The sequence below is a fragment of the Mesoplodon mirus genome (assembly GCF_964341445.2).
Source record: "Mesoplodon mirus genome assembly, chromosome: 9".
Classification (NCBI taxonomy): Eukaryota; Metazoa; Chordata; class Mammalia; order Artiodactyla; family Ziphiidae; genus Mesoplodon; species Mesoplodon mirus.
The window spans coordinates 23,116,332-23,131,811 of NC_138985.1; the positions used below are offsets into that span (position 1 = coordinate 23,116,332).

The 15,480-nt window shown below is 38.7% G+C and overlaps 1 protein-coding gene across 1 annotated transcript in view; it reads right to left on the bottom strand.

Moving 5' to 3' along the window:
• The window catches only part of NRCAM (neuronal cell adhesion molecule), a 250,809-nt gene that overhangs the window by 2,918 nt on the left and 232,411 nt on the right, over positions 1-15,480 (bottom strand). Inside the window, exons 25-26 of the mRNA XM_082633110.1 lie at positions 8,877-9,008; positions 7,819-7,897 (exon numbers count right to left, since the gene is read on the bottom strand). Of these exons, the coding sequence (XP_082489236.1) occupies positions 7,819-7,897; positions 8,877-9,008 (211 nt within the window). The remainder of the gene's footprint in view (positions 1-7,818; positions 7,898-8,876; positions 9,009-15,480) is intronic.

Genomic DNA, 15,480 nt, shown 5'->3' on the forward strand with positions numbered 1-15,480 from the left:
TGCCACAACTACTGAAGCCCGCACGCCTAGAGCCCGTGCTCCACAACAAGGGAAGCCACCACAATGAGAAGCCCACGAACCACAACGAAGAGTAGCCCCCGCTTACCGTAGAGAGAGCCCATGCACAGCAACGAAGACATAACGCAGCCAAAAATAAATAAATAAAATAAATAAATTTATAGGAAAAAAAAAGGATTACTGTCATCAGTGTTACGAATAGCCTACCCTAGAGGGAGGAGTTGGCAAACTACGGCAAAATTGGGCCATGCCCATTTATTATGTATTGTCTCTGGCTGCTTCTGCACTGCAGCAGAATTGTAGAGTTGCAGCAGAAACTGTGTGGCCTGTAAAGTCGAAAGTACTTATTATTGGGCCTTTTACAGAAAAAGTTTGCCAACCCCTGCTCTAGGGGGCTAGGGGGATTACAGCAATAATCCAGGAGTGAGACGGCTATGACTTGGGCCAGAGTGGGACACTGGGAATGGTACAAAGCGGTCATTATAGACATATTTTGAAGGTGGCACCAACAGGATTTTCTGATGGATTGGATATGGAATAACAGAGAAAAAGACAACACCAACATTTTTGGTTTGAGTAGCAGGAAGGATGGAATTATGCTTACTCAGGAGTACAGGATGTTTTGGCTGGAAGATCAGTGGTTCAGTTTTGGACGTGTTCAAGTTTGACACATCAGAGGAACCACTCCTTTAATCATTTTGTGAGTCTAGTATAACACTGATATCTAAAACCAACAAGAACACTCTGAGAAAGTATAATTACACGCTCATCTCATTTATGAACACAAATGATGAAAAAATCCCAAAGAAATCATGAGCAAATAGAATTTAGCAATCTGCTAAAAAGATAATATATCATGACCAGGTTGGGTTGCATTCCAGGAATGCAAGCTTGTTTTAGCATTTAAACACCAATTCATATAATTCACCATTTTAGCAGAAGAAAAGAAAAATATTTTATGATCATCTCAGTAGATTTAGAAAAAAGGTATATGGTAAAATCCAACACACATTCACAAAAAAACTTTCATACACTGGGAACAGAAGTATCTTCATTAATCTGATTAAGTGTGTCTATAAGAAACCGAGTTAATGTCATCCTTGATGGTGAATGTTGAAAGTTTTCTGTTTGACATCAGAAATAATAATTAGGACTTCTAATCAAAACTGCATTGGAGGGACTTCCCTGGTGGTGCAGTGGTTAAGAATCTGCCTGCCAATGCAGGGGACACGGGTTTAAGCCCTGGTCCAGGAAGATCCCACATGCCATGGAGCAACCAAGCCAGTGTGCCACAACAATTGAACCTGTGTTCTAGAGCCCACAAGTCACAACTACTGAGCCCGTGTGCTGCAACTACTGAAGCCCACATGCCTAAAGCCTGTGCCCCACAATAAGAGAAGCCACTGCAATGAGAAGCCCGCACACTGCAACGAAGAGTAGACCCCGCTCGCTGCAACTAGAGCAAGCTCACGTGCAGCAACGAAGACCCAGTGCAGCCACCCCAAAACAAACAAACAAACTGCATTGGAAGTACTAAGCAATATGATAAGAAAAAGAAATAGAACATGTATATTAAGAAGAAAAGAACTGTCATTATTCATAAATGATATGATTATGTATGTAAAAAATCCAAAAGAACCTACAGGCAAACATCAGAATAAAAAGAGAGTTTAGTAATATTGCTTAATACCATATTAGCATAAAAGTAAATTTTATTTAAGTACTTGCAAACAATTGGAAAATGAAATTTTAAAAATAATTCCATTTTGGCTACCATAAAAATATGAAGTAGATAAGAACAAACTGAACAAAAATATGTGTAAGACCCCCATGAAAATGAAACTCATGTTCAGAGCTATTAAACAAGAGGTAAATAAAATGGAGGGATATACCATAACTATGGACAGGAAGATCCATGGTAAATATGTTAACTTTCTTTATATTGCTCTTTAGATTCAATTTATTTCCAATAAAAACACAAGTTTTTTTTGTTGTTGTTCTTTCTTTGCAGTACGCGGGCCTCTCCCTGTTGTGGCCTCTCCCATTGCGGAGCACAGGCTCCAGACGCACAGGCTCAGCGGCCATGGCTCATGGGCCTAGCCGCTCCGTGGCATGTGGGATCTTCCCAGACTGGGTCACGAACCCGTGTCCCCTGCATTGGCAGGTGGACTCTCAACCACTGTGCCACCAGGGAAGCCCCATGATTCTAAGATGTATATGTATGTGAAAAGGGCCAAGAATATCTAAAAACTTCTGTAGGAAGAATCACAAAGTTGGAGGACTTGACCTACCAGCTATCAAGACTCACTCAAAGCTACTGTATTAAGACAGTGTAGTTTTGGGGCAGAGGTAGACAAATTGATCAGTGGAATAGAATACAGGGAGATCTTTTTTTTGGCTTTATTCCTACATCAAATTTTCATGTCATGATAACTGGAATCATTTTCCAACCATTTGCTGGTACAAAGAAATATAATTGACTTTTATGTTAATTTTGTGTCAGGCAACATTACTAAACTCTCTTATGAATTCTAATATTTTCCTGCAGATTCATTTGGATTTTTATACACACAATCACACCAGTCATGAATAATGGCCAGGGAAGGGGCTCCCTGGAAACATCCTTTCCAGCTTAATGGCCATAGTGGATGAGAATCTACAGCAACATGGGCTGTGCGTGAAAGAAGAGAAGTAAAGAAAAGGGATGCTCTACCCACAAACAGAGTCTTTCCAGGAAACGCTGTTCAAAGGCATGTCAAGATATTTTAAAGACTTTTTAGAAAGTGGTGTGATATAACGTCCTACTTCAGGAATTACAATCTGGTTAAATGAGAAAAATGTGTATGAAGCACCAACACAGTGCCTGGCACGGGATTTGTACCTAACAAACCACCACCTGCCATCACACCTCTTCTCTCCACTCCAGACCCCACCTCAGAGAGATATTTTTTCTAAGAAATCCCTTGTATAACACACACACTTAGAACTGTCCAGATGTGATGAGCAGTGACACGTCTCTGCTGAAGCTCTGGATGAGTGCTTGCCTCTTTTCAACTCAAAGATGAATTTTCAAATGAAAGAGTAAGTCAACTATTTTTGACATTGTGCCAAGGGAAGTTGCTTGGTCAAGTTTAAGTGTGAAAGGATAGTTTCCCAAATGACAGGAATTTAGAAGTTACAGAAGATGATTGAATAGTCACATCCCTATTTAGCTATACAGTATTCAAAGCTTAAAAAAATTAATCCACATTTGTATAAGAATTTTTTAAGGACAGGTGTCAGATGTTCTTAGCCTAGAATGTCAAAGATTGAACAAATTTCAAAATAAGTAATAAAATAGTCATAAAATAGTATATACAGCCATAAAATATATATATTTTTGATACTTACATCCATGATTATCTTTATTCATTGCTATAAGTTGTGCCATGAAAGGAATGTTCAAAACTCAGCTCCTGCATTACTCCCTCTGGGAAGATTTCTTGTACCACCTCCTTCAAGGCCATGCACTTGGCTTTGGCTTCCTGCACCTGCCCCCTTGGTGCCTCAGCAGTATCCCTTCCCCTTCATAGCACTCTTCACACTACGCTCAGATTGTTCTTTTACTTCACTGCATCCCTCACTAGACTATAAACTAGTGAGATAGCATTCTATTGGTTTTAATATCCCCATAGCCTAGCATACAGTAGGCACTCAATAAATACTGGTTGAATGAATTCATTGTAAAATAACAATAAAAGAGACAGTGGGCATTTTGGAAATTCTTCAAAATTCTAACTTTAACATGTTTTTCATTTCTTCTTCATCAATTTTTTTTTTTTTTTTGCAGTACGTGGGCCTCTCACTGTTGTGGCCTCTCCCGTTGCAGAGCACAGGCTCCGGACGCGCAGGCTCAGCGGCCATGGCTCACAGGCCCAGCCGCTCCGCGGCATGTGGGATCTTCCCGGACCGGGGCGCGAACCCGTGTCCCCTGCATCAGCAGGCGGACCCTCAACCGCTGCGCCACCAGGGAAGCCCTTCATCAATTTTATGATGTGAGACAAAGCATCGGAACATACTCTTTCCTTTCCCTTACCCTAAAGAATGAATTTTAGGGAGTTCACTTTTTCTCAGCAGCATTTCGTTCAGGAGTGTGCACACAGAAGGTATCCATCGAATGTCTGCTGAGTAAAATGCGGCAACGATGGATACATCTGTGATCGTTGGGTCTGATTTTCCTGTAGTCACCATCTTACCATGGCCAAACCATACTGCAGGGTTTTTTTGACATTCACGACCCAAACACTCCCTGTAAAAGTTTGTCATTATTTATACTGCTCACATATCAGTTTATGTCTGTGAGCAGAATAAATCTGAAGGATATAACAAATGCAACACATCTTCACATCATCCAAGCCTTACAAGCATGGGTTAACATGCTTGCAGCAGGGTCAAGTTCATGTGACAAGCTTCCCATGCCAAGAGCCTCCATTTATGGTATGAATTCAAGTACCATGGTCATATGGCTTATGACCTATGTTCATTCTGGGTTTTAAAGGAATGGATCTGAAGAATAAAATAATACTTACACGGTTGGTTGCATTGTTTCTCTGATTTTTCTATATGCTAGTAAGGGTGCAGATCCTACTGTCTGTATAATTAAAGAAACAAACAAAGAAAGCTGCAGGCTTCCACCAGAGGGTGACTGCTTGGGGGTGGGTGTTGGAGTGAGGGTACAAGATTAGAGCACATGAAAAAAACATCAAATTTGGCCACTGAAGTTCCATCCCTCTTTGCACTATGAAATACCTGCTGGCTCAGAGCCAACCATGTAGAAATGGTTTCATCTTCAAGCCTGAGAACAAGCAAATCATCAACAGAATTCATTTCTATTTAGGCAATAGCCCTGATTTTGTGTGTGTCTGTGTGTGATCAGCATATTAATTTATTTTCAGAATGAAAAAGAATAAGAATCAATAAATAATACAGAACTCAAAATTTCTAGAAGGTGCAAAGCAGAGAAGGGACTTGTGATTGAGGGAGAAGAATGATATTTAAATGTATTATTTTAAAAATTCTGTAATAAACAGTTGGAACCATTTTCACTCATTATGACATCTATGAAATGAAAAGTCTTTTAGTTTTTTTCAGTAGAAAAGAAACCAAAGGGAAAAAATTCTGAGGTCATGTCAGGAAGTCACAGGACAAAGCCACCTCTGTAGCAAAGGGTGGCTGGGTGTTTTCAGAAGTGATTTCACTTGTGACATTGTCCTTATGAATTTTCAGCTTCAGTGAAAAAAAGTCACTGAGTTGTGTTTCAGGTTTAAGACAGCTGTCAGAACCTTATTTCCTTTGGCAACTCCCAGATCAATGGAATTACATTTTTTTTTTCCTTCACACACGAACCAATGTGTGTGTACTCAATAAGCCCAAGGAAAAATCTTCCTCTTCTGAGAAACTCAAGGCATAAGCTAAAGACAGCCATTTGAAAATGCTTCACAAACATCACATATGAATTAACACCAAGGCAAATAAATATGACCAAATAAATGTAAACACAGTAATAATGAGGCCAGTAACAAAATATTTGCTGTGTACTGCTCTGAAACCCCAAATCACATTAAAACTCATTAGCAGACAGTTTGCAAAGGTACACAGAAATCATAGAACTAGAACTCTTTGGAGATCATCTCATACTTCAACAACTCTACCGTTTTATAGATGAAAAAAATGAGACAGATTAAATGCCATATCTAAAGAAATCAAGGGTAGTGGCTGAGTTGACAGTAAAACTAAGTCTCTTGATTCCAGATGAGTTCACATTCAACTTCAATTTCAATCACGTTTTAATGGAGTAGGCAGCAGAGGGACCCTGAGAAAGTCATATCACATCAGATCATGGTTTCACATCACTCTAAGAGCAAGCTGACATTTGAGACGCATGGAGTAAGCAGTACATTGCCAGATTCATTTGGGCATGATAATGTAGAAGACAAACCCATCACCATATGAAGAATGTATGGAGTGCAATGGTTTGTTTTCAGTTCATGCAAATACATGATATTGTCAGGTTATATTAAAGATCCAGCTTTAGCACTACAAATGAGGGAGTGGTGTGCATATCCTGGGTAGAATTCTAGTCAGAGGAACACTAAAAATAACAAGTTATTTAGTAATAATGAGCTTCCCTGCTTTACAGGAGAAATGTGTAGAAGAGTGAATGAAATCAACTCACCCAACCTAAGGCCTGGCAACCCTAGGCTGTGGACATCTGCAGGCTGCTTTAACGCGTTATAAAACCTTGTGGGTGGACAGGTGGGGATGCTGAGTGAGGTTTTCATACCCTTTCAGTCTCAGAGTCAACATCTGACATCAAGACAACTCTCACTAGATGTTTTTCTGTATCCTAAGATACAGAATTCTGAAGAGTTTTAAAAATCACAGTCATCTCCTCTGAAAAGGGGATGAGACTGAAAGCTGAGGTGCCAAGATACACAGGAAAAACAGTTGTATCTGCGTGGAGACTGGCGTGAATCTAATTTTGTAAAAAAAATACAGTTTTTCTCAATCAGTTCTCATATTTCTTATCCTTGGCATTATTTTGCCCCTTGTGATACTGACATGGAAACACCAAAAATGAGCTCTAGAGACAGGTGAAAATTAAGACACATATCTTATTTGTAAATGTCATCTGGCAATCACAATAGTGACATATTTTTTTCACCTAAAAGCCTTTTCTTCCGGCAAAAAATTTTTATGATCTTTTCAAAGTACCAGCAGCTAACATTATTAATAAACTCTTGCATCTGTCATCAATTTCATTCATTTCTGCTTTTGTTTTGATTATTTATTTCTTTGGATATAATGAATATCATTAGGGTTTATTTTACAAGTTGACCACTGAATAATGGATATGAAAAAAAGCCTCAGTACCGGCTCAGCGCATATTTAAAAGATTATACTTTATATAAACAAGAGGCTTACAGAAAGAAAGAACACTATGCAAAGGCATTTGATTAATAGATGTATTCTTTTGGAACACCAAAATCCCATCTGTTAAATGAATAAATATATCTTTTGTTTTTGTTTTTGAACATATCTAAAATAACCACTTCTCTCTCTTTAAAAAGACCTATACCCCCTAGGCAAGAATATCTTTGTTTAAACAGTTTCTTTCTTCCTTTTTTTTTAAAAAAAAGTATTTAGCACATAGGTTACATTAAATTTGTCCTTAAAGACAGAGCCAAGCCAAGAATGTTTTAGCAAAACCCTGTGAGTTAATACACTGCCTCCAGGGCTGTGATATTTCTTAATAATTAACGGCTTCTAAAACAGCCTGGTCATCATTTCATGATTAATAGGAGGGGGTACAGGTACCTGTTTTGGAAAAAAGGCTTCAAATCCAAGATGAAAAAGAGTAACATAAATTTTACAAAAGCACTGCTTAGAGAATGACAGGGATAGTTTGCTTTACAATGCAGGTTTGTAGGGTCTTTATTGTTGTTTTAACTCTTATTATCACACACCAGCTTTTCTATGTTGATCAATTACAGCAAGGGTCTCTGGAAAATAGGACAGAGTGGAAGATATTCCATCTCCAAACCTACCACTAAGATGGAAATTTATTTTTTAATGAAAGTGAGATTATTTTAAGTGTGCGGGGTGTGTAAACATTTAGACACGCAAGTGTTTCTAATTTTTGAGATAAATAGGAAATCCCAGGCAGAGTGCATTCCTGGCTGAATCCCATTCTAGGGAGAATGAGTGTGGTGTCTGTTCAGGGCAGGCAGGATGAAGGGTGGCTGAGAAGCAGGGGCTCACCTGTATTCTCCAAAAGTGCCGTCATCTTCCTTCATAGGTTGGATTTCAGGATCTGCATGGGCATCTTCCTTTTCTTTAACTAAAAAAAATTCCAAAATGACATTATTATCTATTGATCCTGTGTCTCCTTATTCAACGTTTTTAGGAGTGTACACTAAGAGATATACAGCAGTGGGAAATAATTCTATACACCATAGAGTTATACAACCAGATGTATCATGTGGCTATTTATTTATTTACTTACTTATTTATTTACTTGCCATGTGGCTTGCAGATCTTAGTTCCCTGACCAGGGATTGAACCTGGGCCACGGCACTGAAAGCCCGGAATCCTAACCACTAGGCAACCAGGGAACCCCCTATGCATAAATTTTGATGTTCTAGTCTCTTGGAGGTAAATTCTTAGAATGAACATCTAATTAACATACAAAGTTGACTTCACATAAAAAGCATTTTGGCACAAGTCTCTTACTCACCTGCTAAAGGAATAAGTCTGAAGCTTCTAAGATTTCCCTCTTTTTTACCAATCTATCTATTAACTATATTCATGGTTACAAATTGTTTTTGTAAATCTAATTTTCTGCAGATTTTTCTCTGCCACTGGAGGGGAAATGGCCAGGTAAAGAAAATAGAAATTCACTGGATCCACTAAATTGAACAGAACATTAACCATATAGGGAAAGCAACAGTACACATCATGATATCAAGATCCAGTTCATGCATCACTTCCTCTGGAAAACTTCAGGTACCTTCTCCCTCTGCCTGTTGGTTTTAGGTGCTATTTCAGCACCTATGACTCATGTAAAGCCTCAGGAAGCAGAACCACTAACACCTTCAGAGGACTGATTCACCTGCTCTCCCAGGTGTCTTCTGATCCTTGGCAATGTTGAGTCTTCCATTACATACAAAGGGATCAAAAACTGTTTGAACAGAAAGTCCAAATGTATGGCTCTGGGAGGATACACTTATTGCAATCTCTGTGATTACTCTCATGATTTCTTTTTAGTTTAATGGATCATCATGCAGCCTTATATGGCAATTTCAATCTTTCTTTCTTACCTGGATATTTACCACCTTTGTTTCTTCTGATGAAGCAAACGATCAGCAAAATTAAGATCAGGAGAGCGACAGCACACATTAGACCAATGAACCAGCCCTGAGTCGCTATATCCACCTGCCGGCTTGCCATCGCTGGAAAACAAATCAATGGTGTCAGTGTGAATGGGTTAAGGGGGAGGTGACAACTGTTGTAGTCACTTGTAGTAAAAAAAAAAAAAATGCCATAGTACATAAGCTTTTCTATATTTTACATGTGGCCCCGCCTTGGAACCTGTCAGTTATCAATCAGGAGTTACATAAATACTTAACTCTGAAAAATCTTCAATAATTAAAAAAATTCAAATAGAGAAATCCGACTGCTAACACCATTCAATGCTAACAAATCCTGCTGAGTATTGCGTTCAAAGTTATTTTCACTATATATTTTCAACAGAAACACAGTCCCAAACCAATTAAAAGTTTTACTGTTTATGGGATAAATTGTACAGTAAGTACAATGATAAGAATAGAAAACCATTTTAAACAGAACAGAATGTATACATCTAATTGAGTATTTTTCTTTCAAAGGAACCACTTTGGGAGGCTGAAATATCATTGCAATGATGTTGCAATTTTTCCAAATGTGTTGGAAACCTTCTGTTTACAGAGGAAACTTTCCACACATGAAACCTGTCCCCATAAGATAACCAACCTTATTATTTTCTATAACATCTCGACTTGCACCCAAAATATTACTTAGATTTGTTTTTCATCTCATTTGTTATTCATCTCATTTATAAGAGCTGGTTCTGAAAGATCTGGGGAAATTTCTGCAAAATCCTATTTACCCTCAAAGGATCAGTAAGCAATATTCAATATCGTTCAGAATCCAATCAAAAGACTTTGAGATATATCTTGATCAGTGGTATCATTATTGGAATAAGTGGCCAGTTTAGAAAGAAAATACTCATTCACATGTATACAAGTACTTTAAGTCTTCCCCTATTCTGTTTGAGTCAAATAATGTGAAGCCCCTTATTCAACCAATCATAGTATGCAAATCTCCTAAGAAAAACACATAATAATTAGCATTTCCAGTATTATTCAAAAGTGTCAATCAAATGGGACAAAGTGCAGCATCAATGGCTATTCAGACAAGCCCATGAGAATTTGTTGAAAACACTGGTATGAATCTTTTTTAAAAAGGTCTTGGTTTTTTTCTCTTTTGACCATAATCAAGGTAAAAAGTTTTCTTTTTTTTAATTCATAAGAATGCCTATATCATTCTTTTTTGATTCAATTTCTTCTGAATCCATTTAACACGGTTGGGTTAGATGTATGTGATTGCTGGATGCAGAAAGAAGCATGGCGACACCTATCCCAGGTTCTGCTCTATGCTGCAAAAATAGCACCTTTTTTCTCCACCCAAAGGATAGGGAGAAAAATGAAATGCTTAAAATCAAGTGTGAAGAGGAATGTGAAAAATATGTGGATGTGTGTTGAAGAAATAAAATGAGAAGTAGAAATACATTCTCTGGAATATAAATCAAATTGCCAGTAGCCTTTCCCCAATAGCCCCTTGTGTCTCATTGGTTATCGGGGTTTTGAGTTGTATCATCATTAGATACAACTGAAACATGAGTATGGGAAGGGCTCCCCTACCATACACGTACCATAACCATCATCGGGATGAAGAGGAAAACAATGATAATGAGAGCTAGCGTTTTGAAACTTATTCTATACTAGGCACTGTGATGAAGGCAAAATCTCATTCAGTCTTCACAAAAATCCTGTGTGGTAGGCATGAGGAAAAAACCCATGCTCAGAAAGGGTAAAAACCTTGCCTGAGAGTTGGAGCTTCACCAAGACTGCGGACTCCAAAGAACATGGTACCAGCCATTATGCGCTACTGCTATAATGTACTGATGTCCAGGCATCAACTCTGCAGAAGTCTTTACAGAGAATAAAATGTTATAGGGACTTTCTACCTTTGAAATATTTAAAAAGTCCATCAGTACATACTCTTTGGCAACACAGTTCTGTCAATTCACATATGGTCTCTGATATGTACATTTTCTTTGAAACTGAACCAAAAATCAACTGGTGTAAGTCTATGGAGCATTTGATTGAAGTTACAGAGTCCTTGTTTTTAATATGCTTAATGATTTACAGCCCTTTAATAAATAGTATCTGCATTTACATTTTTCATCTATAATTGAATGCAACTGATAAGGGCAAACGGCAATAAGATCCTCAAGTATTAGCATAGACACTGTCTTAATAGAGATGGTAACTGTCAAAATGGAACTGCTGGCTGGCAGTTTGCAGCTATGCAACTATGCACAAAGTAGAAACGTTTCTTGACAGCTGATAAAGGAACATCCAAGTTGACTTTGAATTTTTGCCCCTATGTCTAAAGAAAAAAGTTTCAAATATGTCACTATCCCATTTATTTAAGACTGGGCAGACACAGTATGTTAAGAGGTGCACGTGTATGCATTCTCACACATGTATACATACACACACACAAATGCACCAGAAGTTGATACAAAACAAAAATTATGTAAGTGAAAATAGCTTCTATTGATTTCCCATCCATATAAAAATGGATCTGAAGCCCAGAATGACTATAAGAGGCTCCACGTGTTCCCAGAACATTCCAAAATCATCTTAACTACAGATGCATATACAAACCCAAGTCATGGCCACCACTGTGCATCACACACACACACACACACACACAGACACACATACACAATGAAGCCTGTGAGGGTTTCTCTTCTTGAATCTGAGTTTCAATGGGTGGGTAATATAGTAGGATTGGGTAGGAAAGTGACAGAGGATTGTCCCTTATTTAAAACTTTTACAGTAAAGTTATATTCACGTATTACTTGAATAAGCCATAGAGCAACACATTAAACAAAGAGACAAATATAAAGAATCCGAAAACAGAAAAGAAGCCAGGGGCATGAAATTGATTTTGTTTCCTAGAAGTTAGTCTTAACAACAATCTTCTCCATCACATTGCTTGTTGTCTCATGTTCAACCTGTGCTGTGTGGGAGTAGGTCTCTGAGGAAAACGTCCTTGAGTACTTAGAATAACAGAATAAACACAGAAGACAACAGACTCACAGACTTAGAAAACAAAATTAAGGTTACCAAAGGGGAAAGGTGGGGAAAGGGATAAATTGGGAGATTGGGATTGACATATACCCACTACTATATTTAAAATAGATAACCAACAAGGGCCTACTGTAGAGCACAGGGAACTCTGCTCAATATTCTGGGATAACCTAAATGGGAAAAGAATCTAAAAAAGAATGAATATATGTATAACTGAATCACTTTGCTGTACACCTGAAACTAACACAACATTGTTAAACAACTATACTCCAATATAAAATAAAAACTAAAAAAAAATTTTAAAACATGGAAGAAAAAATGTGACATAAATGGCTATTTTTGAAGAACCCATTATGTATAAAAGTGTCCTGTTAAAATAGTTAGAAATATTTACAAAGGGAAAACAATGACCTTGGCCAAAGTTTGGAGGCAGTTGACCAAAAAAAACACAATCCACTAAAAAAAAACCACCCCAACTGCTGGGCGCAGTAAAAGCAAATCTGCTCTAAATCTTTTGTGAAAGGAGAGAAGAGACACAATGATTGAGGGAAGGAGGCGGGAAAGCAAGAAGAGGAGGTGGGGTCTTAACAAAAGTGTGGGTGAGAAGCATGACACCAGGACACTGCCTCTAGTCTTCTTTGATTTGTTTTCCAGTGTGCGCCATAGGAAAAGAAATTAAGAAATAGACCTTAAAAATCCAGACTATCAAAGGCAGAGACGGTGTCATGCTAAGAAGATTCATAAAACAAGCACAGATGAAAGTCGAGTCTAGGTTCCTGAAATACGCAGAACTCAGAGAGAGAAGGAGCTCGTTCATGCAAAGAGTTAAAAAATCAGCCAGGATGGTATGTTTCCACGCCAAGTACTGGCACTCACACTCAAAACCTAGCTGGAGGAGCGAAAAGCAAGAGCAGCAGAAGACAGTACTGTCGCCCTGGAGTTCATCCTTACAGGACAGACATGGAAACCGGAAGAACAAGGAAGTTGGATTAACAGTATTTGCTCCTAGAGGTAATATGTTAACTAAAGTCACTAGGGTTTAATGGATATTTATTCTCTCACGGCAGAGGTGACAAGAAGTGGTTGTGGCCTTGTCCTATTGCTCCTTCACTGGCGCACAAGAATGGCCCACCCATGATGGTTGTTCATCTTGAACTTACTTGCCAGCTGCAGCTGTTACTTTAGGTATAGTAACACCGAAGACAAAATGTTTTTCTAAAGGGTTTGCCCTCTGTCCTAGAAGAGGACCGAAAAAATAGGCCACAACTTGATTTTGTGGGTGGAATCCAATTCTAGCTAGATCTACAAGGTGGGAAGTACACTGGGGCCATGAAGGGTCCAGAATAGCTGGAAAGATGCCCCAAGTGCTGAACGGAGGGGTCATTTTTGAGACAAGCTGTTCCCCTTGGGAGGTGGGCCTCCGTGGCCCTGAACAGAGGGTGTAGTGAGAGCCTCTCCTCAGTGTTGAAAGGCTGAGCTCTCCTGCGTTCTAGCTGGGTGGCAGGGTAGGCCCTCTACCTCTCATGACTGGTCGTTGACGTGAAGTGTGAGTGGGTAACAACATTGTCTCCTTCACAGGACTGTTGTAAGGACCGAATGAGAAAAGCCAAGAAAACCATTCCCCTAGTACAGATTAGCTCTGAATAAATGCTAGGGCTGTGACTATTATCAGCATCCTAGCTGTAAATATGGGCAGAATATCTACTTGAGTTTTTAGTATTTTGAAATTAAAAGCTCTCGATAATAACGAACACCTTATCACACTAGCTGTGAATGGATATTCCTCTTTTAAGTTTAAAACACTATTTTCCTAGAACTCTGTACACAAGTGGATATGAAAATCCAAAAGGAAAAAAATTTTTTTCCTTAAGCATTATGATTTTAGCACATGAATATTTTTATAAGGCATTTTAATATTACCTTTATTTAATAAGTTATTGACTATTACCTTTGGTTTCTTTCTGTTTTAAAAAACCACTCATGTTTGTATCTTTTCTAAATTAGAAGAAATGATTTTAAAAATCATAATGCTTGGGGGTTTCCCTGGTGGCGCAGTGGTTGGGAGTCCGCCTGCCGATGCAGGGGATGCGGGTTCGTGCCCCAGTCCAGGAAGATCCCACATGCCGCGGAGCGCCTGGGCCCGTGAGCCATGGCCGCTGAGCCTGTGCCTCCGGAGCCTGTGCTCCGCAGCTGGAGAGGCCACAGCAGTGAGAGGCCCGCGTACCGCAAAAAAAAAAAAAAAAAGAAAAAAAATTCATAATGCTTGGGTAAGGAAAGACACAAAAAAATACATTTTTGCCTAAAGGTTCTACAGGAAATTCAACATGCCCCCAAGAATGCATGAAGTGACTGAATACAACATGGTTTTATGAATCACAAAATGAACACACACCCCACAACCCTTCTTAAAATTGAAGCAAGTGGGGATTGTTTTCCATCTTATGAGTAAATAGGAATATTCTTGCATCTTACAAGAACATTTTTCTTTATTTTAGAAACTTTTTTCTTTTAGAAACTGTAATGTCCTTGTGTATTGTGATAATGGTCACGTAACTAAAATATATACAGGCAGTCAAATATGGTACGATAATGAAATACATGCATTGAACGATTTCTTGTTCTATACCACTTTAACGTTCTTTGCATCAGTTGTCTAACCCAAACTGCAGGGTTCTGCTGGATTACAGTCCATTCTGGCATAAAAAACTGTGACTTTATCAATGAGTTATTTCAGCTCTAAAGCGTTTCAAAATTCCATCCTAACCCGGAGGGAAAGTTGAGACATGTAAATGATGTGAAAAATTGAATCACCCAAATCACGTAGGTTAAGAATCATATTTCCCTCTGCTTTTGTAATGGTTTTGGCAATCGTGTGATTAGAAGATGATGTGCTCAATTCTGTAATTCATTTGATATAAAGAGCCAAAGACAATTAAGAACCCAACTCCCCACCCAGCTGGGCCGCACAGTTGACATCCTACTCAAAACACAACTCCACCAGCGCTCCCACCTCCAGCTGGAGCGCTGGGTGGCTTCACCTCTGACTGGGAGCCAAAACGGGCGTGGTGTGTGCCTCACCTGGGCCTGTCTCAAACATACTCTCTGAACCCACAAAACCAGAGTCCCCCTCAGCACCAACTTGAATTTGGTATGCTGTTCCTGGCATTAGACCCTATAACCCAAAGAAGCTCCGAGAACCATTTACAGTTTCTTTCCTCCATTCTTCTCTGCCTATGGAAATTTTGCAAAAACAACACATTTGAATATTTTAAGGGAACAGAAGTCACTTAATGCTTCCAGAAAGGAAAACACACTTTATAAGCTAAAGGCAAAATCTAGGGTGCTTCAGTTTATCATTTTAGATGATTATAAGTTGAGTCATGTCAAATAAATCAGTGAAAATGAAGAACTACATGAAAACGTCCTCAAAGAAAAATCGACTGGATATCAGATTGCATTTTAATTGCATATATTCCCATTGGGTTAAATCTTTTTGATACAA